General features: G+C 33.4%; 2 protein-coding genes across 3 annotated transcripts; both read left to right on the top strand.

Moving 5' to 3' along the window:
- Nucleotides 1–308: 308 nt before the first annotated feature.
- On the top strand, nt 309–18,336 carry LOC105201617 (abhydrolase domain-containing protein 2). 2 transcript variants are annotated; one of them, XM_011169691.3, is made up of 9 exons: nt 309–503; nt 2,434–2,542; nt 2,748–2,918; nt 11,629–11,801; nt 11,928–12,095; nt 12,506–12,692; nt 12,768–12,966; nt 13,158–13,308; nt 13,406–18,336. In XM_011169691.3, the coding sequence occupies exons 3-9, from the start codon at nt 2,764–2,766 to the stop codon at nt 13,573–13,575; spliced, it is 1,203 nt and encodes a 400-aa protein (XP_011167993.1). In that variant the 5' UTR covers nt 309–503; nt 2,434–2,542; nt 2,748–2,763; the 3' UTR covers nt 13,576–18,336. The 2 variants fall into 2 exon arrangements, with proteins under 2 accessions (XP_011167993.1, XP_011167994.1); XM_011169692.3 differs by lacking the exon at nt 309–503 and adding an exon at nt 2,061–2,349.
- A 2,777-nt stretch (nt 18,337–21,113) lies between these two features.
- Nucleotides 21,114–25,507, top strand: LOC105201619 (adenosine deaminase 2). The gene is made up of 4 exons (XM_011169696.3): nt 21,114–21,530; nt 22,714–23,299; nt 23,689–24,009; nt 24,259–25,507. The coding sequence occupies exons 1-4, from the start codon at nt 21,287–21,289 to the stop codon at nt 24,641–24,643; spliced, it is 1,536 nt and encodes a 511-aa protein (XP_011167998.2). The 5' UTR covers nt 21,114–21,286; the 3' UTR covers nt 24,644–25,507.
- The last annotated feature ends 1,364 nt before the right edge of the window (nt 25,508–26,871 follow it).

The following is a 26,871-nucleotide window of genomic DNA, read 5'->3' on the forward strand; positions in this document are numbered from 1 at the left end:
ACTTAAAAATTTTTAATTTCCTGTCTTGTAGATACGTATATGTATAAACATAGCAACCAGTCGTGTACTCTCCGTTCGTCGAAAGAAAAACGAGCGCACATTTAATTTATGTCTATACCGAATTTTTTAGAACTATAGAGATAAAGTAAACCGAGATTATATATAATGCTATTAGATTATTGATATTATAATCGTGTAAACGCCTATATGTATACATGTATATCACGGAGCGAGAGGGGAGAGATGCCGGGCCCCTCCGCTCGGACGGCCCTGTGTATTTGTCGCGGTTGCGTACAGATGTCGGTTGCCAGTTACCCGCAGTCACCAGTCACCCGGCAGAGCCCGACGCGAGTGGACGTCTGCCACGTGTTGAACTATCTGCTTCGCTGCGCGAAGCGCCGGCAGGACGAGCGTGCCGGTTGCACAGGAACACATTCCATCCCAAACACGTTACATCTTCGACAGCACAATTCGTCCAAATTCGTCGACTGGATCGCCATCCGGTGAGCAGGAATCATCCGGAGAGCGAAAGGCACTTTCGCTTCTCCGTCTCTGCCCCGTGGAACGTTCCCATTCGAGTACAAAAGGATGCGCGAGACGAGGCATAATTTACTCTGGAACTCATTTCCCGATGAGACAGTAGCTCGATCGCTTTACTTTCGCCAGTCTGTCGTTGCGGAACGTTCCTCAGTGTAATCAAAGAAACTTGGAAAGCGTGGACGAATTTCGCTTTTAATGACTAGCGATCACGTAACTTTTTCTCGTCAAGGCGAAAAAGTGAAAATTCTTATCACTGTAGGAGACTTCACTTTTTTTACTTTTTACGCGCGTTTCCACCCCAGAAAAAGATGATGACATTACCTGCATTTTCCAGTAAAACATAATTACTTTTAAATTGTATTGTATCGATTGTATTATATATATTATGTTTTACTGGCAAATTGAAAAACACAATTCAATTGAACTTTATATATAGTTCAATCCTTGTATTATACACGACCGATCAGAAGGTTATTATGTTTTCAGCAGGGTACATACCTACATTCTCGAAAGTGCTGATTGAGAGAATAGTCACTTACTACCTTTTGTTAATATTAACCGTCATCTATTTGTCCTCTTCACGGCGGCAGAGATCGCGGGAGGGAGGGGCGTAATGTTAAATTAAAAAATCAATTAGCCGCCAGTTGATTGATTAACAAAGAGGGATTAATTAACGGGCGTTAGCATTAATCAGCGTTTGCACTCACAATCGGACTTAAAAATTTTCTTTAAGACTCCCCGCGAAATGAGTAATCAAGGAAGTTTTTTAGCGAGAGTTAGCGGGAGGCTAACGGGAGGCAATCGTTACGTCGACGTGACGGGACGTGCGAAAGATGCAAAAAGGAAATACATTTAAATCCGATCCTTGAATTAACGATCCAATCATGAGTCGCGTACTTCATTCGCCGAAAGAAAAACGTGCGTGTTTGATCATAGACAGAATTCTTTAGAATTTCCTGGAACAAAAAAAAATGAAGAATAAGGTATTCTACATAAGCGCTATATTCCTAAAATAATATTCAATATTTTCAATATCATGAGAATATTGTACTAATGTTATGTGTCCTTTTTTATTGTATAATATTCGTGGTGTACATTATATTAAATATCAGTGGAATATTATATGAAAATGTTCTACGAATATTTTGATCAAAAATTAATGTGATTTATTATGCATAAAATATTCATAAACTTTATAATCATTACATTTAAAAGTTATGTTCCTGAGAGATAATTTAAAATATTGAAATAATATTAATTCTCATACAATATTTATATATTATCAGAAGTGGGCATATAACCACTTTTTATGATGTGTCAAGTAATATTTCAGGAATATTATTTAATATTAAATAATATTGTAGCACTTATAGGGTAAATCAAGATTGAAAATGACTCACATTTAATGGAAATTAACGGACGTTATCGAGATTAATATTTCCGAGTGAACGTCTCGAGATGTTCACTTACATAAACAACTTATCGCGAGTGTTTCGGCGAAAATGCCGATCGATTGAAGAAACGCGCGAGTTTATCGCCGACTTTATCTACCGCTATCGATTCTCCGTGTCGTCGATATAACCCTCGACCCTCGCCCGCCTCGCCGTTTCGGCTGCACGCGAGACATCGGAACCGGGTACGCGTGGAACCATGTAACACCTCGGAATCAATTTAGACGTCATCGTTGCCGGAGATCGGAATGCATCCTCGATCGCGCGAGGCGTCGCGCGCCTCCTTCGCGGCCGGTCCACGTCGTTCCCCAGCGTTTCGCGTCGTTCCATCTGCGTATCCAGTACTCACCGCTGTCATGTACATATCTGTCATCCGGCACAATCCGGCATCCCAGTCCCGCGACTGGAATCCTAATAAAACGTTCGTCAATTCTGCTCGCAGGTCACGAAGAATCGCATGAATCACCATCCGACGGCCGTGGCATCCCGTGCGCGTTATCAACCTGCGGAATCTGAGAAGGAAGACAGCCGTTCTCCCTTTCCAGGAAGAGGTAAGGATTAGAACGTGTCACGTTCGCGAACATTGCCGAAGATAATACGTGAGTGATATCGTTATCGAAAAAAAAATATATATATTTGAAGAGGGAAGGCGAACGTGTTTAAGGAGCAATTTTCTCCGTGGCCGAGTTCTTGCTCCGAGAATCCGAGGAGGAAAAAAAGAGCGGATAAAAAGAAAGAGACACATATTTCTTTCAGGCACCGACGGAGAAAGATGTCCACGGCTTTGCTGGCCCTCTTCGCTGTGATCCTGTGTATCCTGTTCAGGATACTGAACGTGAACAGCGCGCCGCAGAAGCCACTCCTCGTTTGCAAGGACCAGTCCTTCCTGACGACGGTGCTCAAGATCGCGCCGGCCATCGCCGAGCCGTAAGTGTGGAAATTCGTTTTTCATCCGGGTTACCCGAGGGCGATCGGCAAATCGGTCATTTCGAAACCGCCGACTGACAATGGGATAGAATCTGCGTGGGTTTCGTGGCCACGAATAGACGGCAGAAGTGAGGTTAGGTTGATGCTAGACGCCGGATGCTCCAGCCTGGGTGGTCGCGAGACTCGCCGACTCGTTGCCTCACACCGAATATTTCGGATTGTACGTCGTAATGCGAGTAAGTAAACGAAGAGACAAACGATCTTCAGTCTCGTACATCGTGTGCCAAATTAGCAAATTACATATGGGAAAACAGTGTTAGCATTTTCTGTCCACTGATTTGTCAAATTAGGAAATTGTATATAGGGAAAATAGTATGCACCTTTGTCCAATGATTTGTTTATTTACATGAAAGAATTATAATAATGGGGAAGGATGAGGGATGATATATGAATAAGGTGTGTATTTTAAAAGTTTTTATGGCACAGGGATCGTTCAATTGATGTTATAGCCATAATTTATAAGAAAGATCATTATTTTACCATCATACACAGATAAACAAACTTGTCATAAATTTTGCTATAAAAGTCTGCTATAAATTATATTGACCAAAAGCCAGCATAATTTATACATAACAGTACAATACATAACATCTGTTAACAGAATATGTAAATGGCGGATTGGTGTAAAAACCAAGAATCTGTGATTTCGTAATCACTTAAATAGGATATATTATATTATTAAATTGTGAAGTGGCAGATTTTCTGAATCCTGATGGCAATCTGTTCAGATTGTGTCAACAGGCTCTGTGAACAAACTGATAGAATATTTTGCTTTCTGAGACAGTTGCAAACAATTCAGAAAATTGTCTACCTTACAATGCAGTGCACAAGATTCCAAAAACTGGAGTTGTTTTTTTTTTATTTATATACCTGCTTGCATGACACACGACACATCAAGTTACGGCAAGATACCTCAATTGCTCGCTATCGGCATTGTGATTGCTTTCCAACGAGTATAATGCATGTTTTTTTTTGCCGGTATCAGGTACGTTTAGAATAATGGATTGTTGTAGGCTTTTGTTCGAGCTCGGCAAGGAACGCTCACACAATTACGAATCACTGGTATAAAGTGGTCATTACTGGAAATATGCTGTTGTACTGTACAATCGAAATATAGTATAACGTTACATACTGATAGTAATCATGATAAGTAAACATAAAATAATTTTTCTTTTCTTGTCTATTCTTGAACGGCATAGTAACACTTATCTGGTTAGAAAAGTTAGAAGAAGACAAAAATGCTTATCTCTACAATTCTTAATAAGTCGTGAGGTCATTGCTGAAGTCATACATCCGTGTGATAAAGTTTAATAATCATTGGAACTTTCTGCGTATTTTGTCTGTTCAGAATTGATTCATGTAGTAAAAATGTGCAGATAATGTATGTGAGGGAGGGAAGAGAATAAACATGTAGAGTTCACTGATTAATTCGTAAAAGAAATTGCGAATATAAATTTCATGTCGAAACATTTCTTCGACGATGACGAGAACGAAAATAAAGTTGGCGTCGCATGCTAAATAATTCTTTCTTTATCTATTTTGACACACACAGCAGAGTAGTATGTTGTTAAAAAATAATATGTCACTGCCAATTATAGACAACCAAGCAATTGTTCACGCCTTCATCCGCAACGACTGTTCGATTGAATTTTGCAAATCCTTCCTTAAAAATTAAAGGACATTTTAGGAAAGTAAAAATAGAAGAATAACATGCTTAGACAGATTTTTAGAGTTGCGTCAATTTAATACCAAATATTTAATATCCGTTAATACAGATCAATTGTTGCAACCTTTAAGCAAAGAAATGAATTTTGTTTACTGCGGAAAATTACATACTCGATACAATCGCTTTAAAATAAAGGTTGTAGAAAATTTTAGGAAAATGATTCTTAGATAAACTCTGAAAATTACGCCTATTTAATACTAAATATTAATGCGTATTAATTCTTGCTGTTTTGAAATGAATTTTGCTTGCTGAAAGAAAATTACATACTCTATACTCGTTTTAACGGTATCCCACGATATACTCGGTGTGCTCATTTTATTTACTTGACATGGGCTGCCACGTAATCAATGTCTCATGTGTCGCGCGAAAGAATAGCGCGCGTCAGCTCATACTTTCATTATGGTTTGCTCGCACATGGTGTGCGTGTCTGTATAGTAGAAATACAGCAATACGAAACTGCTCGCGATAACACTCGTACCCACCTATCGCAAATTTTTTTCCATTAGACCGAAGAGGTCATGCTCCGATCGGATAACGCAACTAATAGGATCATATCTCGTTTTAGGTCTTACGTAACACACGCCGCTCTCATCTATTTCGTTCCTCTCGTTATCTCGAATAACGTGGAATATTATCAACAGGAATCACGCGAGAAGTTTCAGTTTCAGCGCCCATGAATCTGTGTCGTGTGTGCAATTTCCAGGACATTCCGAGGCACTTTTATGGAGTTTCACCTCCGTGTGAGAGACACGAACGCAGCACCTCCATGCTGTAATACCCTGTAATTTCATTAATGCAATGCCAATTAATGCGAAGCGCACTTTTTAAAACCCCATCAAATATTATGTCGTCAAAACTTACTGTAAAGTAACGCTCTTCTTTTGTCGCGTAATATTTGCTCCTTTACGCTCATTCCTAAGCTATTTATCTTTGCCTTCTCATTATACGCTTCGGAAAACCAACTGCCACGTGAAAGCGAAGTGATCGTAGTAATTGCCCCGTAAACGCTGATGTCATAGAAAAATCTCGGTCGGATCGATAGAGAAAAGAAGAAACATTTCTTCGTCGGGCAAACCGCTAATTACGAGTGTCTCTTACCCTCTTTCGATCGCGCCGCGTGAAAGCGCTTAGGAAAGCGGAAATAATTCCTTTGTCTCGCACATGGAAAACAGAAGTCTGACGATAGGTATAAAAAACCGCGTGACTTGAGTATCGATCAAAATTAGTTTCGTCGGCATGAGAGACGATCTTTATTGTATTTCAATTACCACGGACGAAGTCATCTTCACGTGTCCAAGTACTCGTGCCAATAACGCTGAACATCGATCTTCGCTTGCGAAGGCGTCGAGTGATTGCTACTTGAACCCGCCGTCTGAAGAGATCTTCAGATTGATTCATTGAGAAATCGTAAAATTTCCCAACATTTGCTTGTATATTCCTCTCCGCTTTTACTTCTCGTCTACGAGTTCTCTTCGTAGGAAAGAAAACGGCGACGCGAACTTGGAAATCTATAAAAAAAAATTTACAGAACTCAGCGATTCGTATATTTGATCGTCATGGAATTATACCGTTTGTGACACATACACTCGCAATGCACTCGCTCGCTGGAGTCGTCTCTGTTTTGCGAACGAGCGGCGAGAGGAAAGAACTCGTTCGAACTCTTTCTTCATCTGGTTTTCCATGCACATTGCTTTTCTCTCTCTTAGGACTGCATATCGCAATTATTGCGACACGCTGCTCATTATGATCTGGTTGGTATCTTTCGAATGACCGCTCGTGTTTTGCACTTCCGCATTTCCACCGTGAAAAAAAAATCCTTTCTCTTGCATACTCGATGACCTGTTTTTAGTCGCGCGACTCGTAGTCTCACGTGCTCGCGACAAGTTTAATAAATTATTTATTTATAAACACCAGGGGCTTGCCTAACGAGCGTGAAATGCGTGCACAGCGCACAAGCAGAGATTCATTGAGTTGCTTTTGGATTTACTTTCACGTAATTACGAATGTGATGAAACCGTAGCAATTTTATATACTATGCTTATAATTAAAATTAAGTTTATATTTTTTTTTAAGAAAAAATTTTAATAAAAATTTTATTTCCATTTGGAAGAGAATAATTTTACCTCACTTGTAATACAACCATTCCAGGAAGAAAGAAACACGTTTAATCTCTAGAGACTAGTTACCCAAGCAACAATAACCATCGATTAAAAGTTATAAAAAAATCTCAATATTGTAATTAAAATATTTTAGAATCAAAGATCATTTTATATATTTAAAGATTTGTATGTTTAAGTATTACATATTTATATATTTAAATTACCGCATATGCACATTTCTGGAGTGAAATTATTTTTGCACGCAGGCTAATTCTTTTTGTACACCTGTATATGAACACATTCTGTGCTCCGTGCCAACAGTGGTCCACTTAACTTTCCAATCAAGTTGTTTAATATTTCGAGTATAAAAGTAAATACATTGTCGTGAAACATTTCATAATATCATTAATATACACATAAAAGAAGTTTACTGCAGTATCTGAAAAATTAGCTGGATGCAGATTAGAAAGTAATTTTATGTCGGAACATTAAAGTAATTACGTAGGACGTTCAAGCATGATAATATTGTTGCAAAAAGTTTCAACATTCTAGCAACTAGCTTAACGCCAATATAATTTTTTAATGGCTCATTATAATTATTTTCAGATCTGCATATCAGCAAAAGTGTTTTTTTCCGTATTAATATAGAGGTACGTGGAAAGAACGGGTTTGCTGAAGTATCCAAAAATTTAACTAGACAGTTTTGTATTTTGTAGAACGTTCGAGTATGATGATGCAAAAAATATTTACATTCTCAAAATCAGTTACACCGTATTACATGCATAATTATTTTGATGATCTAACAAAAAATTATTTTTACATCTAGCTAAACTTTTACTTTAGCAGAATCAGTTTCTCCGTGTACAGTTAATGTGATACACGATCTGATAAAGTAGTTATCACATTATGTATCATTGATGACCTAAACGGAAAGTCATACAAAAACAGTGCAGCAAAGAACGTGTTAAACTATTGATTGGGAATAATTGGATGCAATTTCGCGTGTTTTTCCTTGAGAATTCGTGATGTCAGAGCGATGGAAGAATAGTGAGAGAATCGCGAAAAATTACACGTAAATAATTTATCTCATTTATTTTTTTGTTTAACGATAAAAGCTTCCCAGCAACATGGATATATTATTTTCTTCTGTTTATCGCATGCAGGGCGAAAATAAATAAATTTTTTTGGTACATGAAAAAGTTATTCATGAAATGGTTGCCATTTCGTTTGATTAATAGATTGACGGCTATAAACGCATAAACTCTGGAAAGTGTGAAATCGGCAAATTGATAGTCATTTTCGCATACCCCTGTGTTGTTTTACCTGATTGTGTTGCAACGAGTGATTGAAATTTTCATATTAACGCGAGAAATGACAAGTAATATCTTTAAAATTGTGAAATTAGCAAATTGATAGCCACACATGATGTCTTACTGAATCTGTGTGATATAATGAATGGCTTAAATGTTACATGTTGAGGCAGAATGATAAAATAATCTTTTTTTTTTACATTTCTGCTATTAAGAAATAATTTAAACGCTTTATTCCAATTGTATCAAATTAAGGAAAGGGTACAAGTATACGCGATAATGCTACAAAGAAATAAATTACCTAGGTTGACATTATCGAAATTTTCGACAGCAATATTTTTCGATAATATGTGAATAAGTTCGAACGGACGGCAAATGACGAAATAAACGTTTTAACAAATATGGATATCATTTAGGCATTCGATCGTGTCAAGCGTGACCATGAACTCTAAATGTACAAATCGATTTGGAACGTTCGTGTTAAACTTTTTAGCAAATAAACGGGACGACACATAAACATATATTACTGCTCGACTTGATTGAATGAAATCGACTTCAATTTTGTTATAATAGGACTTGTTTCGAGAGCGAAAATCAAGTTTCTAGACATCAAAATTTAATATTTGCATTGAGCACTGCGTACCTATGTTATCCTATACGTAATTTATGACTCTTACATAACTTTGCACGATGCAATTCTTCGAACGCCACGCTCGGTCGAACAAAAAACTTGAAAAAGATAAATTACATAATATTTTTTTCTAAGTATTGCATCAATAAATATTACATCAATATATTATATATGTACATATATATATATATTTTTTTAAGGAATTCTATAACGTGAAATCCAAGCGTAATTTCTCATTATACAGTTCCGATTTTTTTGTTTCGCCTGTACAAAAAGTAACGTACTGCTATACGACTGCGAAATAAATATAAACGAAACAGGATTCTGTCGCGTGTTTTATCGCCGTGAGTACCAAAATTCGGAGTAACGGAAAACTACCGTAGAAAGAGTAGACTTTTCTTTGGCACTCGAATGTCTGACATATAGTTTACCCTACTTTTCCCTATCGCGCCTAATTCGCGCGATGACTTTGCGGCCGCGACGCGAACACGGTATTAACACGTTTCTCTTTGCCTTTACAATGACGAATTGTCACGTGTATTGATTACGACTACATGTAAGACGTTGCGCCAACTCATCGCGAGAGAAAAGAATTTTGTTTAGACACTCAAGATTCGCGCGCGCGCGAGAGAGAGCTTAGAATAGGTACTGTCTTCTTATTTTGCAATTTCAATTACGAAGAAAGGTCGGTTGAATAGAAAGCAAAGTAGAAAAAATAAATAAACCGCAGAAATATTCGCGGCTTATCGAGCAAATTAAGTTCAAGCGGCAGCAGTAAGCTTGCAGTATTATGAAATCTGCAGTTTTAAGTACCCTGAGGCTGCCACTCGAAGATTGGAAAATTATTCTAATAGTTTAGTAAGTTTTGCTGAGAAGCTTACAAAGAATAGTCCGCTAGCAGCTCGAGTACTTTTAAGAATAAATTCTAACGCAAAAGAATGTCTTTCACTTTCATTCATAGCAAATTCGCGTGACGAGCTTCCCGTATTTTTTTTTAATCTTTTTAAGATCTTTGAATCATTTTAAAATATTTTCTTTATTTGAAAAACAAAATCTTTTTTAGATAAAAATATCGTAAAAATATTTTTTCCACAAGAGGCGTGTTATTTTGCCTAGTCGGTTTTACTGTGGACGATCGATATTGTGTTACTGCATTCTATTGATCCACATCCATAGCACAACTTTATGTATTTCTTTCATTAAAATGCAATAGTCGTATACGGTCATTGCAGGCTCAGGTGCTATTGAATTAATAGACGTCGAACTATACATTGCAACAACGAACTGCCGTTCGTTTCTTTGGCAGCTAGGTAATTGCATGCGCGATTACAACAGTAATTAGATGCTACTGCGATTTATGAGCAGGCGGTGAAAGGTGCGGCAGAGGAGAAAGATTTGAAAGGTTTTAGATTCGAAAAAGTTGTACTCCCCTTTGACGAGATATTATCGTAAATTTAATATTGTTTGGCGTTTGCTGCAAATAAAAATAATCATCGATCCATCTCGCAGTTTTGTTTTCTTTAGCAGAATGCCTTTTCTTGCTGATGACTGCAATTCCTAGCGCTGATTCATGTTTTCATACAAAATAAGCAGGAAGATCGAGAACACTGACATATATATTTTTTCATGCAACGTAGCAATAAATGGTTTTTTTTGGTAAATTCATTTCTAACGCTCCGTCTCGTGCTCCACTAATCCATATGGTTTCTTCCTATTCTCTATGAATTTAACGATGCGGTACATTTTCACCAATTTGCCTTGCCTGAGCGCCAAGTAAAATATATACATACCGCAGTAAAATGCACATCGCGCAAGTGCATTTTTAGTATTATTTTGTTACAAAAGAATAATGATAAAATATAAAACGAAATACGTCGTAAAATAAAATGGTTATGAGCAAAATTACAATTTCAAAGAGTGGCAAGTTGAAGCTCTTATATAATTTATTTTGTGTTATAATATTGATTCTTTTCACTGAAATTAAATCAATTTTATAGGATGACATAAAATTATTTATCCGTTTGACGCAAAAATGTGTACTTTTAATGTACACTCGAAAATATTGTAACAAAAGTACCGTTGATTTAATAATAATAAATGATAAATATTGTAAGATCAAAAATTCTCTTAATCGAAATTGATTTAACACTAGAACCAGTTTGACTCCGCTAATAATTTCTACTTTTTAATTGTTAGGTTTTTGAATTTTTTTGTATTATACAGTAAAAAATATATTTTTTAAATATGTTAATATAAATAAATATAATTCTAATGATATAAATAATATTTCAAAACTTGCTCTAATTCCATTCCGTATAAGTTTCAAATAAAAATATCGAAATTTGCTTAGCGTTTTAATTTTTGCATCTTGATCATATTGCAATAATGAATGATAACAAATTTTCAAGTAAGGTTCGTATATTTAATAGTATTTATTGGCATGTTTGTATACGGAGTATACCGTTGCAATGTCATAATTATAAAGTCGACTCGAGTGAAATTTCTACCTCCGCTATTCAAAGTTTGCCCAGAGTTAATGGAGTACCATAAAGAAAGTGCGCAAATAAAAACGGAATTTTACCTCTTCTCATCGATTATCATCATCCTAAGTGGAACGCATTGGGCATAATATTTTTAAAATGTAATTTACGGGATCTTGAACATTCAGCGGAATTTTTTGCTGTAGTATTCCTTTGAAAATCAGGAAATTTATCGATTTTAGCAAGAGAATGACGCAAACAAGATAATAGCATGCGCGATAATCAGCAAGATAATAAGACCGAATATTGTATAACCTTCTATTTTTAAATTTACAATTTTGAAAATTACGAATAATTTTTCGTAACCATGAGCAAAATTGGACATAGTTCTTGGTCTATTTTAGATATAAGCCAACGAGGTTGTGGGGTTTCAGCGGCCACGTACAAACCATCGTCCATAGCATTGTAGGACGTGTTCGATGTCCTTGGCCCATTGGAGAACGTGTGTACATCGGTCTTCCTGATGGCACCACCCTCACGTACGATCTGTATCAACCGCTGACTAATGGACATGAAGGTATTCATAGATTAATTACAAAGATTAATGTTTTTCAACGATCGATTTTCTTAAAAAATATTTTAAATGTTCTTTAATAAAAATTTTGTTTTTTTAATGCTAGATCATAAATAACTTTTGTTCCAGATGACATAACGATAGCCATCTGCCCTGGTATCGGAAATAGTTCGGAAAGCGTATATATCAGAACGTTCGTGCATTTCGTGCAATGTCATGGATATCGATGCGCGGTACTTAATCATGTGGGGGCCCTTTCCAGTGTCAAGATCACAGCACCAAGAATATTTTCTTACGGTACGAGCGGCAATCGATAAAACTTGTTCTACTAGGCTAAGGCGATCGATCGAGGAAAGTTAAGGGATAATAAGTTCCTACATCACGCGAATGTACGAGAACGTTAAGCAAACTATATAGCTATGGGAAAAAACCATTCCGATGTCTAGTAACTTTGTAAAACTTTCCGGACTACGCTATTATACGACTTGCGATTGTATAAATGATTAATGTTGTTGTAATCAATAAGGAATGTTCCCAGTAATGACAAAGAAATTATAATTGAAATTACATTTATATTTGATATTTTCTGTCATGTTTTATTAGATAAATATTTGTTTAATAAAAGTATAATTTTATAGGTATATTTAACAAAACTAATTTCTTTTATTCAAATGAGATAAACTTTACAATGTGCATTTTCCAAACAGGTCATACGGACGATTACAACACGATGCTACAACATCTAGTAGAACAGCATCCTAACACCAGAATAGTTTGTATCGGATATAGTTTAGGCGGTAATTTAGTGACGAAATATCTGGGAGAACGTGGTTCCAATAAATTGCCTAATATTATAGGAGGGATATCGATTTGTCAAGGATATAATGCTCTCAAGTAAGTATAAATAGAATTGACGGTTAAAGTGAATCGATAAAAAGAAATGTTATTTGCTATACATGTTTTATTCAGGGGAACGAAAATTCTGTTAAATTGGCAAAACTTTAGACGCTTTTACCTCTATGTGATGACAGAATCAATGAAGAATCTTATCCTTAAGCACAAAAATATGCTTTTGTCTGAGGATGTAAAACAGAGGTGTAATTTAAACGAGCGAGACATAATTTCCGCTGCAACGTTACCCGAACTGGACGAAGCTTACACCAGAAGGGTAAGTTTTATTTTTTCATAAATATACATTATATACATTTATGTACATAAGTTATACAAATTAGATATACATTATCTATGAAGCCATAACTTTCGACATTTTTTATTTATTTTGTGGTTACTGTACTATGTATAATTAACATAAATATAATTAACATAAATTTGATTTTTACAAAATGTTTCGCTGTTTAGGTACACAATTTTAGATCAGTGCAAGAGTTGTACAAGTGGAGTAGTTGCCTCTTTTACTTAGACAATGTCACAACACCAATGGTATTCATCAATGCGTTAGACGATCCCCTTGTGCCGGAGGTGCTGTTAAATCCAATTAAAGATCACGCGGGTAAATATTTAAATATGCAATTTACGTATACATGGAAATAAAATATACATATAATGAATAAGAATATATTAATGTCTCTTATATTTCTTAATTTCAGCAAATCGTTTAAATACATTATACATAGAATTAGCTCACGGTGGTCACCTAGGTTTTTATGAAGGAGGTCTTTTATATCCAAATCCTATAACATGGCTGGATCGAACATTAGTGTCTCTTGTGGGATCTCTAACGCTAGCACACGCGGACAAGGCTCTCAAAGCCTCTTAACCCAGTTTAATTCGGTCAATGTATTCGTGTTATCGAACGTTGATCGACAACGTGTCACACACATTCTGGTCTTATGAGATCAAGCACTGTGCACAGTGATCTACGTTTAGATAATCGGGATTAGCTGATTATAACGAGGCTGCAACAAGACTGCAATGGAAGCGGCAGATCATAAACTAATAAAAATGTCTGGTACATGCTTTAGTCAGTTTTCGAAGTGAAGTAAACAGGATTTTTCACAAATGATGCAAGAAAAATAAGTGATAAGCGTGACTGTAAAATAACAAACGTTTGCTCATATTGACATTTTTGAAATTGAGTATAGTTCGGAACAACTAGCCAATTACGCGACTCTTTATATGCAGCTATAATTAGAATTTTTATTATACAATGTGGCACAATCAAAATTAGTCAGCTGAATTGTTTAAAAATGAAGTAGAAACGAAGTGAATTTTTCAATATTTTACTAAATATTTTTACTAACGCTTCTTTCTCAGGGATCTTCTATAAAGCGACGATTTGATAATGGGACTTTTAATAGTCCTTAACTAAAGGTTACTAGAACTGCTCACTGTACAAGCATTTAATCATGTTACACATGGGATGAGTTCAATGCAATACAGAGTATCTCGTGTACTTTTCACAAAGAAAAACTTGTATTCATGTACAATACGTGTATTAATGTAGGATATATCGACTTAAAATACTTATAAGTGCGTCCATTCTAATGTGTCCATTCTAAGATTATTAGCTTTATCGATATGGAAGATTCATTACTGTATATATGCAATAAATAATGTACATTATTTATTAATCCGAAGTTGATGATAACATTCGCAAGGTACTATCTTAAATCAAATTTTTTGTGCAAGTTCAAGACGTAAACTTGTGAAATTGTAAGTATATGCGAATGTATGCACGAAATTTTGTATATATTTTTTAGCTAGGATTATCAGCAAATTACTAGGAAAGATACTAAGTTTAACAAATTCGGTATTATTACCACCGGATTAATGCAGATAATTTGTTTGCATTGTAAATGTGCAAACTTGGTTATATATCGCATCTGATGCATCTTTGACATAGTCAAAATTGTATTCGCATTCGATATTATAAGCGATATATATATTACTTAATGCAAAAACGTTAGGCATTATGAAATTATGTATTACACATTTAATTATTTGCAGTATCAAAATATTGTTTAATTTTCTGATTTAATGTATTCTTATTACATGCTATAATACAATGATAAATGTACGATATTTAACCTTTTATATTCCATTTATTATGTTTGAAGTATTTTCTTTGTCCACAAAATTGATTAAATTTCATTTTGAAATATGGAATATAATAGGTTAATACTACGTCGAAATATATTGTACATTTACCGTCGTGATAAAAATACCAAATATTTCTTGATTCATCATCTCAATGCGTCCATATTGATAAAGTTGATATGCATCATGCAATAATTTCTGACGTCAAATAATATATTTTAATCGATAAGTTAATTAATTATCAGGCATCTATGTCGGTGATTTGATTGATATTTATTTTCTATTGTAACGATTTAATGATTATTATTTAAACGGTACTAATGATTGTGGGCAATTCCACGTCAAATTAGACAACAAAGAGGCGAGTATTTATTGGTTCTCTCTCAATATTTTTGTATTCGTATATAGTATACTTATATAAAATTTTAATGTCATAATGATGATGCTTTCCAAGACATCGAATTTTCCATTGCGAATTTTGATATTACGATGTCTTTAAAACACTCCAAGTTCTATATAGATAAAAGAAACTAAAAAGTTGAAACAAATTTTAATATAAAAAATTTAAAAATTATCGTCAACCATTTGGAATATATTTATTATTACATACAATTAAATAGATTTTTTAATAACATTCTATTTTTAGATACATTTCCTTAATGTTAAGAATAATAGTCCTTTCTCTAAGAATTATATTTCTTTTTTTTTTTGTAATTTATAAAATTAAAATACTTTACTAGTATTTCTTATTTTACATATAATTAAAACGAAACTGAAAATTTTGATTTTTTTGAAAAGAAAATGTGATATAAATTAATACATTATATTTTGTTCTAAGAAATGATATTAAAATAATAAGCCGCGCGGATTTTTACGTAGCGAGATGTAAATAATATAAACAATTAGTTTTATATTAACATCCAAATTTTGCTTGTCTTATTGGCTTTAATAATATTTAATATAAACAATTTAAATAAATTTTTATGTACTTCTCTTTTATTTTTAAAAATTTGTCCAAGTTTTCTGTTTTGTACTTTGATTTTCTGGTATGTTTTCTTTTCTCATTTCATTGCAAATATAAGCTCTTTAAATAAATTTTGATGTATAAAAATATATGTTTATTTATTCAGTTTAAACATATGTTAAAGCTTAAGTTATTCTACTTTTTATTATTTTATGTTATGAATTGTAGCTGAAAATGGCACTTCTATAAATATCTTTAATAAAATGCATGCAATAGAATGCGCTAAAATTTTATTTTTCTCCAAAACTAATTCTCTTCATTTATCTGTTATGTTTTTCTTTCCTAATAACTTTACTAAAGGTTGAAAAATGTTAAAAGTTTAACAAAGAATATTTAATATTTATTAGATAATTCTAAATATTTTAAATAAATTTTTTCAAATACAAAAAATTTGTCTGGAACTTACATAAATTAAAAAATTTAATATCTTGGGAAAACATGAATTATATTGTCGAAACTTTACTACAATATGTATGATATATCATGTGACAAAAGTTGTCGAAAAAAAGAAGAAACATTTGTTTATTTGTTCCGATTTGACGTGAAATTACGTACAACTTCTCAATAACGTAATAAAATTGGCTCTATTTTTACTTCAACTATACAAAACAGAAAACGATTTATGTATGACTGAGTCTAGTAATTTCGTATACATTCAGAGTAAGAATTTATTTTCGTGGTGATTTATGCCGAAAAATTCCGATCCATAATATCGGGATATAATACAAGAAGCATTTATATCCTACATGGCTAACTAAACTTTATAACTACGTAAAACTAATCTTTGGTAAATACATTAAACTATAAAGTATATATTAATATCACACACACTTTTGTAAGTCATTTGTACAATTTTTAAAAAGTAACAAAAGACAATAACGTCTAAAATATACACGAATATAAAATTAAACTACATTTTTTGTTTCACAATTCAACTCTACCTTTTGAATCTTTTGATACATAATATATATATATTTATTTCTTAATATAAGTTAGTTTTTTTTAAATTTAACCACACATAATCTTTTTTATGAGCATCTACTGTATTTTTATTAATATAAATTGTGGTTGTCACAAATATAATTGATGATGTTATATACCTATTACATAACACAATACATTATGAATATTTAGTACATGTTGTTGACTATATTACGTATTGTTATGTCATATTGAATAATTTTGGATGTCTTAAAGAATTAGAAACGTGCATAATTTTTTAAACAATGTGAGAAATGATTTTACATGAGAAGAAGTAAAAATAATACTAATTGATATGTACAGAAAACAATTATTCTAAAGCACGTAATGACGATTTTACGTATGATCTTATTGTTATATCTTTACAGCTGGACTGATAGATGTAATTTAAGATAATTACATTAATCCGCATTACGAAACTAACAATTCCTGACTTGACCAATTCTTCTCTATGTTGTGATACGAACTGCGTTTGGAAGCGAATGACAAACATGTGCACTTTTGTAATTAATGTGTTATTTAATGATGACACTTTTGTATGGCAAAATGTATATTCTGATTGCAATTACATGTGTGACTATGTGAGATTACCTTACCTGTATATCTGTATATGTAACCCAGAAACCGTAGCAAATCGAAAAAAGATATATTTACTGCAAGATTTGAGTCTCATCGAAGAGCACATGAAATGTTTTTATTGAGCCTACAAAAGAAGTTTGTTATCTCGTTAACATTTAATATCAGTTATCGTGTATGCACTCACATGCCATGCGATTCTTACCAAATATCCTAATTATCAGTGTGATGCGCGATTGTAGACATTAAATTAAAAATACCACAGAATGTCGTATCTTCCTTCGTCGAAAATTTTTAATACATGATAATATGAAAAACAAAAGAGAATTACTACACAATTATATAAATAAAAAGAATTTACGAGAGCGTCGAGTGCTAATGCTTTTAGACACATGAACGTCGCGTCTCAGTTTTAATTTTGACAAAGATTGAAATTGAGAAAATTGATATAATTAAATAATTGATTATAATTATTGAACATGATTAAATTAATTTCCTTACATCTCATGAAAACATTTGAGCTAAGTTTTATCACTCCACAAATAGCAATTTAATACCTGGTGTATTTTTTTATGTAAGTTCATAATATTTTATTAACAGAGTTACAAATAACGTATACAAAAGGACAAATGATATTTTTAAACAGTGCGTATCAAAACCAAGTTTAATCCGAGGTCGTCATGTTTTTCATGTAGCACACAAGGATATTTCTAAGTCAAGTGTATTTATAATTTGTGTATAGCATTCAGAAGGAAGGAGGAAGATAATTAATGAATGTATCAACTTTTATACGTAACTAGGAAATTTCCCGTTCGAGATGCTATGCAAAGATAAATCTCGTTAAGTTACATGAATGTAGATTATTTTGTATAATGATGCAATAAATGTTGTGTGACATAACGAGGTTTTTTTACCTTTTCCTTATAATTACATTCATTAGTATGTATTAATTCGTTATATGTTAATAGCAACGATATGTTGCCGCTCTAATTTATGATGCAATCAATAGATTTTTATACTGACAAAAAGTTTAAAAAATATTATCTTGGAAAAAAAACAAAAATTTTTAGAGAAAATTCATATTAAAGTTAATTGTCATACAGTTATAGTAAAATAAAAGATTATTTCATGAATATAATGTAAAATGCCGAGAAAAATCAGAATTAATAATTTAGACAGATATATCATTCGTACAGATATATACAAATTCTTTATATAGAAATGGTTTTCCAAACAGAATATAAATCTATTAATAATTTAAATTGATATAATGTGATAAAGTTACGAAGACATAATTACATATTTTATTAAAATTATATTATTTGTATTTTTGAAACAAGGTGATGACATAAAATTAAACATACGAAGAAATTAGAAAATAAGATACAACAATATAATAAAAACATATCAATATTTCAATTCGATAATTTGAAAATTACAATTTATATAGAGTTATATACATATATAGAATTCCATATAGCACGTAGAGATTAATTAAATTTAATATTAATTTAATATTAGTAAATAATTCAAAACTTTTTAAACATGCACTTACTATATTAGAAATATTTGTATTTAATTAATTGATTTATATTTTTAATTAATTTCACATCATTTTATTATACATTTTAATCTGTTTTATTAGCGTTTCTATCTTATCGTTGGCATGTGATTTATACTTGTGATAGTCATGATAATTTATCATCCGATACGTATCAGGCAAAGGAATTTTTTTCTTCCTGCGGTGAAATGAATATTTTAGGGAAACACAGCATTATTTGTTACGGCATTTAGTGTTAATCACGATACTTATTTCGATTTTATCTTACAGAATGATTTTGGTCCGTTATACAATTTACATTCGAAATTTTATTTACTGTATGAAAATTTTAAAGAGAAATATATTTGATTATTCATTACTCTTTCTTTAACTTTAAAAGAAATAAAGTTTGACTAATATACAATATTATCAAACCACAAAAACAATGATCCTTGCGATCCTTAATTCTTAAACAAGTGTTTAATTTAGAACTTCTCCCTCCCCTTCTCTCCTTCTCTCTCTGTCCATTGTCACTTTAAATTCTCTGGTAATAGAAAATCTACAGACAATTCCAAATCGATCGAATCTGCAATGAGAAAAGACAGATAGTCTTTCTATTTTTTTAGTGTTTGCAAATAAACAGAAAATTTAATCTGAATTCTGTAATCAAAACCGATGTCACACGTGTTCTTGTTAGGCTTGTGTTTTCCTTACAAAACTTGCCGCTCATAAAATAAAAGCAAATTGGTGTCAAAAATTGCACAAGCTTTGTTGATATAATCTAATAGCAAACAGATGGTAAAAACCGAATAAAAATATTCACAGCGTAACATGACGGCAAATTGGCCATAAATGCGGAGCAATATTTGCTATGACGCAGTTCGATCACGTAATGCTTCTCTTTAAAAATGCCTTCAGTATTTTTAAATAACTTAAGAATCTTTAAGTGGTCATCCCTACATTACTTGTCTATTTTCCTAATATTACTTTTAAAGAAAATAAAAAAGAGACAAAGAGAAATCATTTTTGTAATTACATGTATTATAAATTTTATGACAATTTTATTATAATAAACTTTTTAAATTAACTTATCTTTTAATATAATTACAATATACAATTAATAATATAATCACAAAATATTAATAGACTAATACAAGAATAAAAAAAATAGGCTAATATAATATGAATTTAATTAATAATATAATATAATTTATATTAGCTATAATCTAATTTAATATGTTTAATAGATAAATAATACTATTATTAGAGATAAAAATGGACGCATTCATAGATTTGCACTATAGTGAAAAAGCGGCATGTCTAGAGACATATCTCTTCTCGTAAATAGATGCAACTAAAGAAAACAGATGAAACAACAAATTGAAAAATAACGAAACAATAATTATATGATATTTTTTTGTATTATATATTACGCAATTTAAAATTAATCAGACATAAACGTTTATGAGGTGTATAAGGTACATTAAAAATAATATATAATTTTTCAATTTTTGTTTTTGTCTTGTCATTCTCCTTGTCATTTTATGAGCAGCAAGTTTTACGATTCGACATTTTTATTGCCATTTTTCAAACATTGATTTATAGCGAATGCGATTCGACGCACTAGTGCGCACTGGTGCACATTAAAGCTGTCGTGCACAAATTAACGTAAAGACAAGTGATACGTAATATGTCACTTTTACACTAAAATTAAATTAGTGTATAGCGGTTTTAATGTGCCCCAATTTAGATTAGTGCAGTCCAATCGAGTTTGCTATTAATTACCAGATTTCGAAGCAAATTTGCCGCCTTTCTGTCAAAAAAAAAAAAAAAATTATTTTGATATTTAACAAAAAATACTTTTCTTAAATTTGGCTACCTAAATATCTACGTTGTACGAAGTGTGCACCCTCTTTGTGCGCAATACCGCCACGTCAAACATGACAGTGTAGCGCGAAATTTTATTAATTACGGCCTGAATAAATTTACGATAAACCGCAATACGTAATCACGCAATTGGACTTCTGTCACAACGCTTGATTTATGTGGAGGGTCAATATACACACGTGTTGCTGGTAGTCGACGGCAACGCAGGTGGTCAACGAGCGCCAGCAAGTTTACCGGTCACGCTTGTGCACGCGTTCCTCCTCTATAATGATGGTCCCGATGCGTAAGAATCATCCAGTGAAGATCGAGCAGCCGCGACGATCGCATCACACTGATCTATTGATCACGCAGGACGCGCACGTCTTTTGCCAACGAGGTGCTCCGTCAAGTCTTGAAAACGTCAGTAAATAGTTCTCCGCGACCATGGCCAGGGCAGTCTTGTTCACCTTGGCGATCCTGATCTGCGGCCAGGTGATATTCGCGCAACCCCTGTCGATACAACGACTCTTACGAAAGTCCCCAAAATCTGACACATACTGGCAGACGCGACAACGATTACTGCTGAATGAACAACGACAATCTCTAGGCGGTAAACTGGAACTCAATCCCATCGAGGCCAGGGCCAATGAAGTCCTAATGAGGGCCAAGAATCAAGAAATAAACGACGGTTTGACTCTTTCACTTACAATCGCTTGATCGCGCATGAATGAGATTAATTGCGAATGAGATTAATTCGCAACTGACCGTCGCGGTTGTTTTGTCCGCGATTAAATAAATTCAAAGAAAAGATTGTCATTTTAATCCAGCGTTATTGTGATAATAAAATGTTACGCAGTCGTTAAAGGTGGCTTATAATGATCAGAATACAATTATATTTTTTTATCTACTCTCGCGATATCAGCGGTTTCAAAAAGTTAATAGCTTTTATGGAATAGTAATCTCTTAATATAGTTAATCTGATAATAAACCACCAAGTATAACGTCTCAAGTCATGATGAGCTTTAATGACGTCAGATTAAGATGATTGTGAAATTTTCTTTTTATAGAAAAGAGTCCATAAATGTCACTTTAAAGCAAGTTTTGCAACACGAACATTCAAAAGAATTTTTTTCGTTTGATATACCTAGCAAACAAAAATAAATTCAAATAAATTGGAAATTGTATTTTATTTTAATTCATCGCAGTTCACGCTTTAGAGTATTCTTGAATTCAAATGGACTCGAACGGATTGAAATACGAAGTGCGCTGTTCATCATTTTGAATTCGGATGTATTCGTATTCACATTATATTATTTTTCAATTCAAATGGATTTGAAAATGTCGAAATGAATTTATTTCTAGCCACTTCAATTCATTTTTGTTTACTAGGTAATTATAATTAATTGTCGCGTCGTCTTCATCGCGTTAATTCTTTTGGAACAAAAACCTTGGTTACGTCAAGGTTCTTTTCGCCTCTTTTTAAAAGAATTTGTTGCGTTATGACACATTATTTACGGTAGCTCCGATAACCTCATTCCTCAAATTACGTTTGTTAAGAAACACTTACATTTCCCACGTGTCCTTCTCATATTTCGGAATGGTTTGAAGCTGCGCTTTATCAATGTTTGTGCACCAAATCGTGAATCATTCATAGCGTGAGAATGCATGAGAATATCCGCTTTCACGACGGATATGTCACAAACTACTTATCGGATGTAAAATCTCAATTTAATATTTATCGAAAAAATACGGTAGATGCTAACAGAAGAACAATACTTGAAAGTGCGGCTTGGCACTGAGACACGTAATGAGAGAATAAATACAAGGACCTCTGAAAGTTACAATTTTGCGTAATTCCCTCGTTTCCGCAGGTTTCACCAGCGGTGACAGCTTTTTACCGTCGCACAACTTCATGGAAGTGATATCGAAGATCGAGGAGTCCGAGGTGTTCAAGATCCTACATAACATGCCCAAGGGCGCTCTTCTCCACGCTCACGAGACCGCCATCGCCTCGCTCGAATTTCGGTTTAATTTGACTCATCGCGAGAACTTGTACGTGTGCGACCAAAACAACACACTGGTACTCAAGTTTTTTAACAAGACCGATGACGATTGCGACTGGGAATTACTGAACGAGGTGCGAAAAAATACCACCCGGGCTAACGATATTAATGACAGGATTAAACAGTCCTTGACCATGGTCGCGAAGAATCCGAAAATCCTTTACAATACCGTTGACAAGGCCTGGGAGAAGTTTAACAGCATCTTCAAGTTCATGCAGTTCCTATCGTACCGACCAGTCCTCGAAGATCTCTACTATCGCAATCTCCAAGAGCTGTACGACGACAACGTGATGTATGCGGAGATACGAGCGACGCTATCGTCGATGTACGATCTCGACGGCAATACCTATGGACCACTGGAAATAGTACAGATTTACAAGGACGCCACCGATAGGCAAGATACTTTCCTCTTTTATAATTATTTTAAATTCAATCGATCATGTTTGACTTGAAAAATGCGTTTATTTATTTTTTTTTATTTACTGTAACATAAAGACTAATAAGCATTCAGCTTTATCAAAATTTGATCCATTTAAATTCTATCTTATTTCCACATAGAGAGCTTCGGACGAGATAAATAATAAGTAAATAAGATATCATTAATACAGTTTCTGAAAAGGTAAATAATAAATAAGTAAGATACCAATTTTCTCTATTTCGAAACCGACGTTCGAAAGTAAATCTTTGTGAAGGAAGTTACTTTGTTTTGTTAATTATTGTAATATTTGACAGCTGCGTCAAGAAATATTGAGGGCGAGATAACGTAATAAGTGAATTTGACAGGTTTGTAAAGGATCATCCTGATTTCATCGGCGCGAAGGTCATATACGCACCGCAGCGAAGCGTCAATCAGGAACGAGCAGACTTCTACGTGAAGACGCTGACGCAGTTAAGACAACTCTATCCGGATTTCATAGCTGGTTTCGACTTGGTTGGCCAGGAGGACAAGGGAAACCCCCTCACTGACTTTGCCGATAAATTGAACGCCGTTGATCCGGGAATTCCATTCTTCTTCCATGCCGGCGAGACCAACTGGAACGGAATGAAGACCGACTTGAATCTCTTTGACGCTTTCTTGCTTAACACCAAACGCATCGGGCACGGGTAAATAAAGCAAATACTCTGAAGAAAAGAAATTGAAAGATCTGTGCGAATTAAAACCTTGGTTAAATATAATCAAGAGATCAGATGTAGAAAGCACTTTACGATTTTAATTATCTAGAATTATTTTACAGTGCCTTGTTTAATCTAAAATTTTATTAGTAAAATGAGTTATGATATATGAAGTATTCATCAAAAATACTAAACTTGATATTGATTTCAAACATTTCGGCATTTGCGATATTTCTTCAGATACGCGTTAACGAAGCACCCGCTCCTGTGGAAGTTTGCGCAGCAGTTGGATATCGCGGTGGAGGTATGTCCTATCTCAAATCAAGTTCTCGGTCTTGTGGAGGACATACGGAATCATCCCGCAGCCAGTCTATTCGCATCGGGATCGCCCGTGGTGGTCTCCAGCGATGATCCCGGACTCTGGGGCGCCAAGGGATTGTCCTATGACTTCTACGAGGCCTTCATGGGTATTATGAGCGCAAATTCAGATCTCAGAAGTCTCAAGCAGCTGGCGTTAAATTCTCTGAAATATAGCAGTATGAGCAAACAAGAGAAAAAGAATGCGCTGAGCCAATGGCAGGTCAAGTGGGATACCTTCGTAGCTAACTTGGCTGAATCATTTTAATGACGACAGAGATGCGGAAAGTGTCTCATTTCTTTTCGTATCGTTGACGTATGTAAAAATGAAGGGATATCTTCCAACAGAGCAATAGAACGGTGCCATATAATTCAAGTATTTTCTGAACATAATAGACAATAGACAATATTTTCATCTATTTTACAATATCTTGTGTTCTTCCACGTTTTTAGTGGAATATCACCAAAAGTGAGTATCATTTTGAATTTAAGAAATGCATTTTATTTTATAGTACTCTTATTAGGATTTTATATGTGAATTACGCTATCTCATTATGTTTTTTAACGGTGCATTTAAACGACGCACTGCGTGAAAATGTTTATATATTGTAATATGCGTTTAATAGATTATTGTAAAGATACGTGTTACTATAATGATAGGTCCTTTGAAAAAATACTGCACCGTATCTTACGTTTTGTACAACAAGATATAAAGATTTGCAATAAAATATAAATGTTATTTTTTCATTACATATAGTACAACAAGTTAATTACAAATAATTTACTTGCTGCAGAAGATTGTAGGACGTATAAGGAGTCCTGCAAATCTGCAAAAATAATCCAAGCTGCGGTGTTGCATTATTATGAAACGTCCAAGAGACATCTGCTTATTATCCGTTATTATTTATATTTATATTAATTGCTACGCAATTAGCTTCTGTCATAGTTCGAATGCATAAATAATTGCCGCGATAATTTTTGTATCTCAAATGTCGCAGTACATAAAGTATATGTAAATTTATTCCATAGAATAGCTTCAAATATTGATGCAAATACGTAGCTAGATATGAAAATAAAGATATGAAATACAAGATGTACAATTTCAACGGCAACACGCCCTTCTAAGAGTTGACATGGTAATGAAGTTTAATCCGCACATTATATCCGGTAAGCTTCAGCTAAAATTAACAAACAATTAATCCTTTATCTTTCTTCTCTGCAAGCGTTAGAAAGAAACAGCACGTACACACAAGAGTCGCACAACTTCATCTTTGCATCTTAATATATTTGATACTTTACGTATTTTATTACGGTTGTTACTTCATTCATTTTACGCGTGTGATGATAAGAAAGCGATAGAAATTCTTTAAAATTCAATTCAACGAAATTTTATGTTTACCATGATTGTCAATGTTACATAATATTTAATTAACTATTAATATAATTAATTAATTATTAAGCAATTAATCAGTTAAATGAAAAAGTATTTATCTACTTGCAGTATGACTCAATAGCAATATTCAATGCTGTTAAGAAGAAGTAATATTTGAACAGGTGATTTACAATTATTTTTGAATGTGTTGATTATTAATGATCTTTGATACATATTTATATTTTGTGATACGCAACGTTTACGTCAAACAACGTACGTGGGACGTGTTTGCGAAATTATTCGAGTACCTCTGCGTGGCATACCTGTGACAAAAGCGCAAAAACCGATGCACATGTGTTGTCATCTTTCCGCTCTTTCCATGCATCGCAAAAATGCAAGGCCTTCAAGTTTAGCAGTAGAATACTTTTATATCAGTCTTTATTTCTGCCTTATTTCAGTCGTTATACTCGGGAAGAAAAGAATTAGTTGTAGCAACAGAAATCTGCATGTGATAATTAAATTTCAATTGTAACATATGCGTAGATTAAACTTTAGCAACATAACTAAATTTAGTTAGGTGTCATAAATAAGCTCACAAAAATTTAATAAATATTTTAATTAATAGCTATGGTAGCACATTGCAATCATTAGCTGCGTCAGTAAAAATGTAAAATCCTTTTTTTTAATAATATATAAGTTTGTTTCTTTCTATTTCTATTGGGATAGTAAAATTTTTAATAATATTTCGTCATTACAAACTGCATTAATAATGTCGTATACAAATTTGTCAAGTGCTCATTAAATTTTAATCTGTCAAACTTACTTCGATATCTTATCGCAATACTTTCTCGACGTTGCGTGTTTTTCAAGAAAAGAATTTATTTTTACGGAGTACGATTTTAATATGTATAAGACCGTTGCGTGTCTCGCAAAAAAGAATTTGTTGATCAATTCTTCTTTGTTATGCAATATTGAATATTTGCAGGAAAATAAGAATATAGAAAACAGTCAATTCAACCAGTGAAAGACAGACTAGAGCTATATGAATAATAAACTGTGTAGGTTGAAAGAAAAAGATAAGAAGATTTTACAAGCTAGCTAAATAATTGTATAATTTTTCTCAA

This window comes from Solenopsis invicta, chromosome 11 (assembly GCF_016802725.1).
Source record: "Solenopsis invicta isolate M01_SB chromosome 11, UNIL_Sinv_3.0, whole genome shotgun sequence".
NCBI classification, from domain to species: Eukaryota; Metazoa; Arthropoda; class Insecta; order Hymenoptera; family Formicidae; genus Solenopsis; species Solenopsis invicta.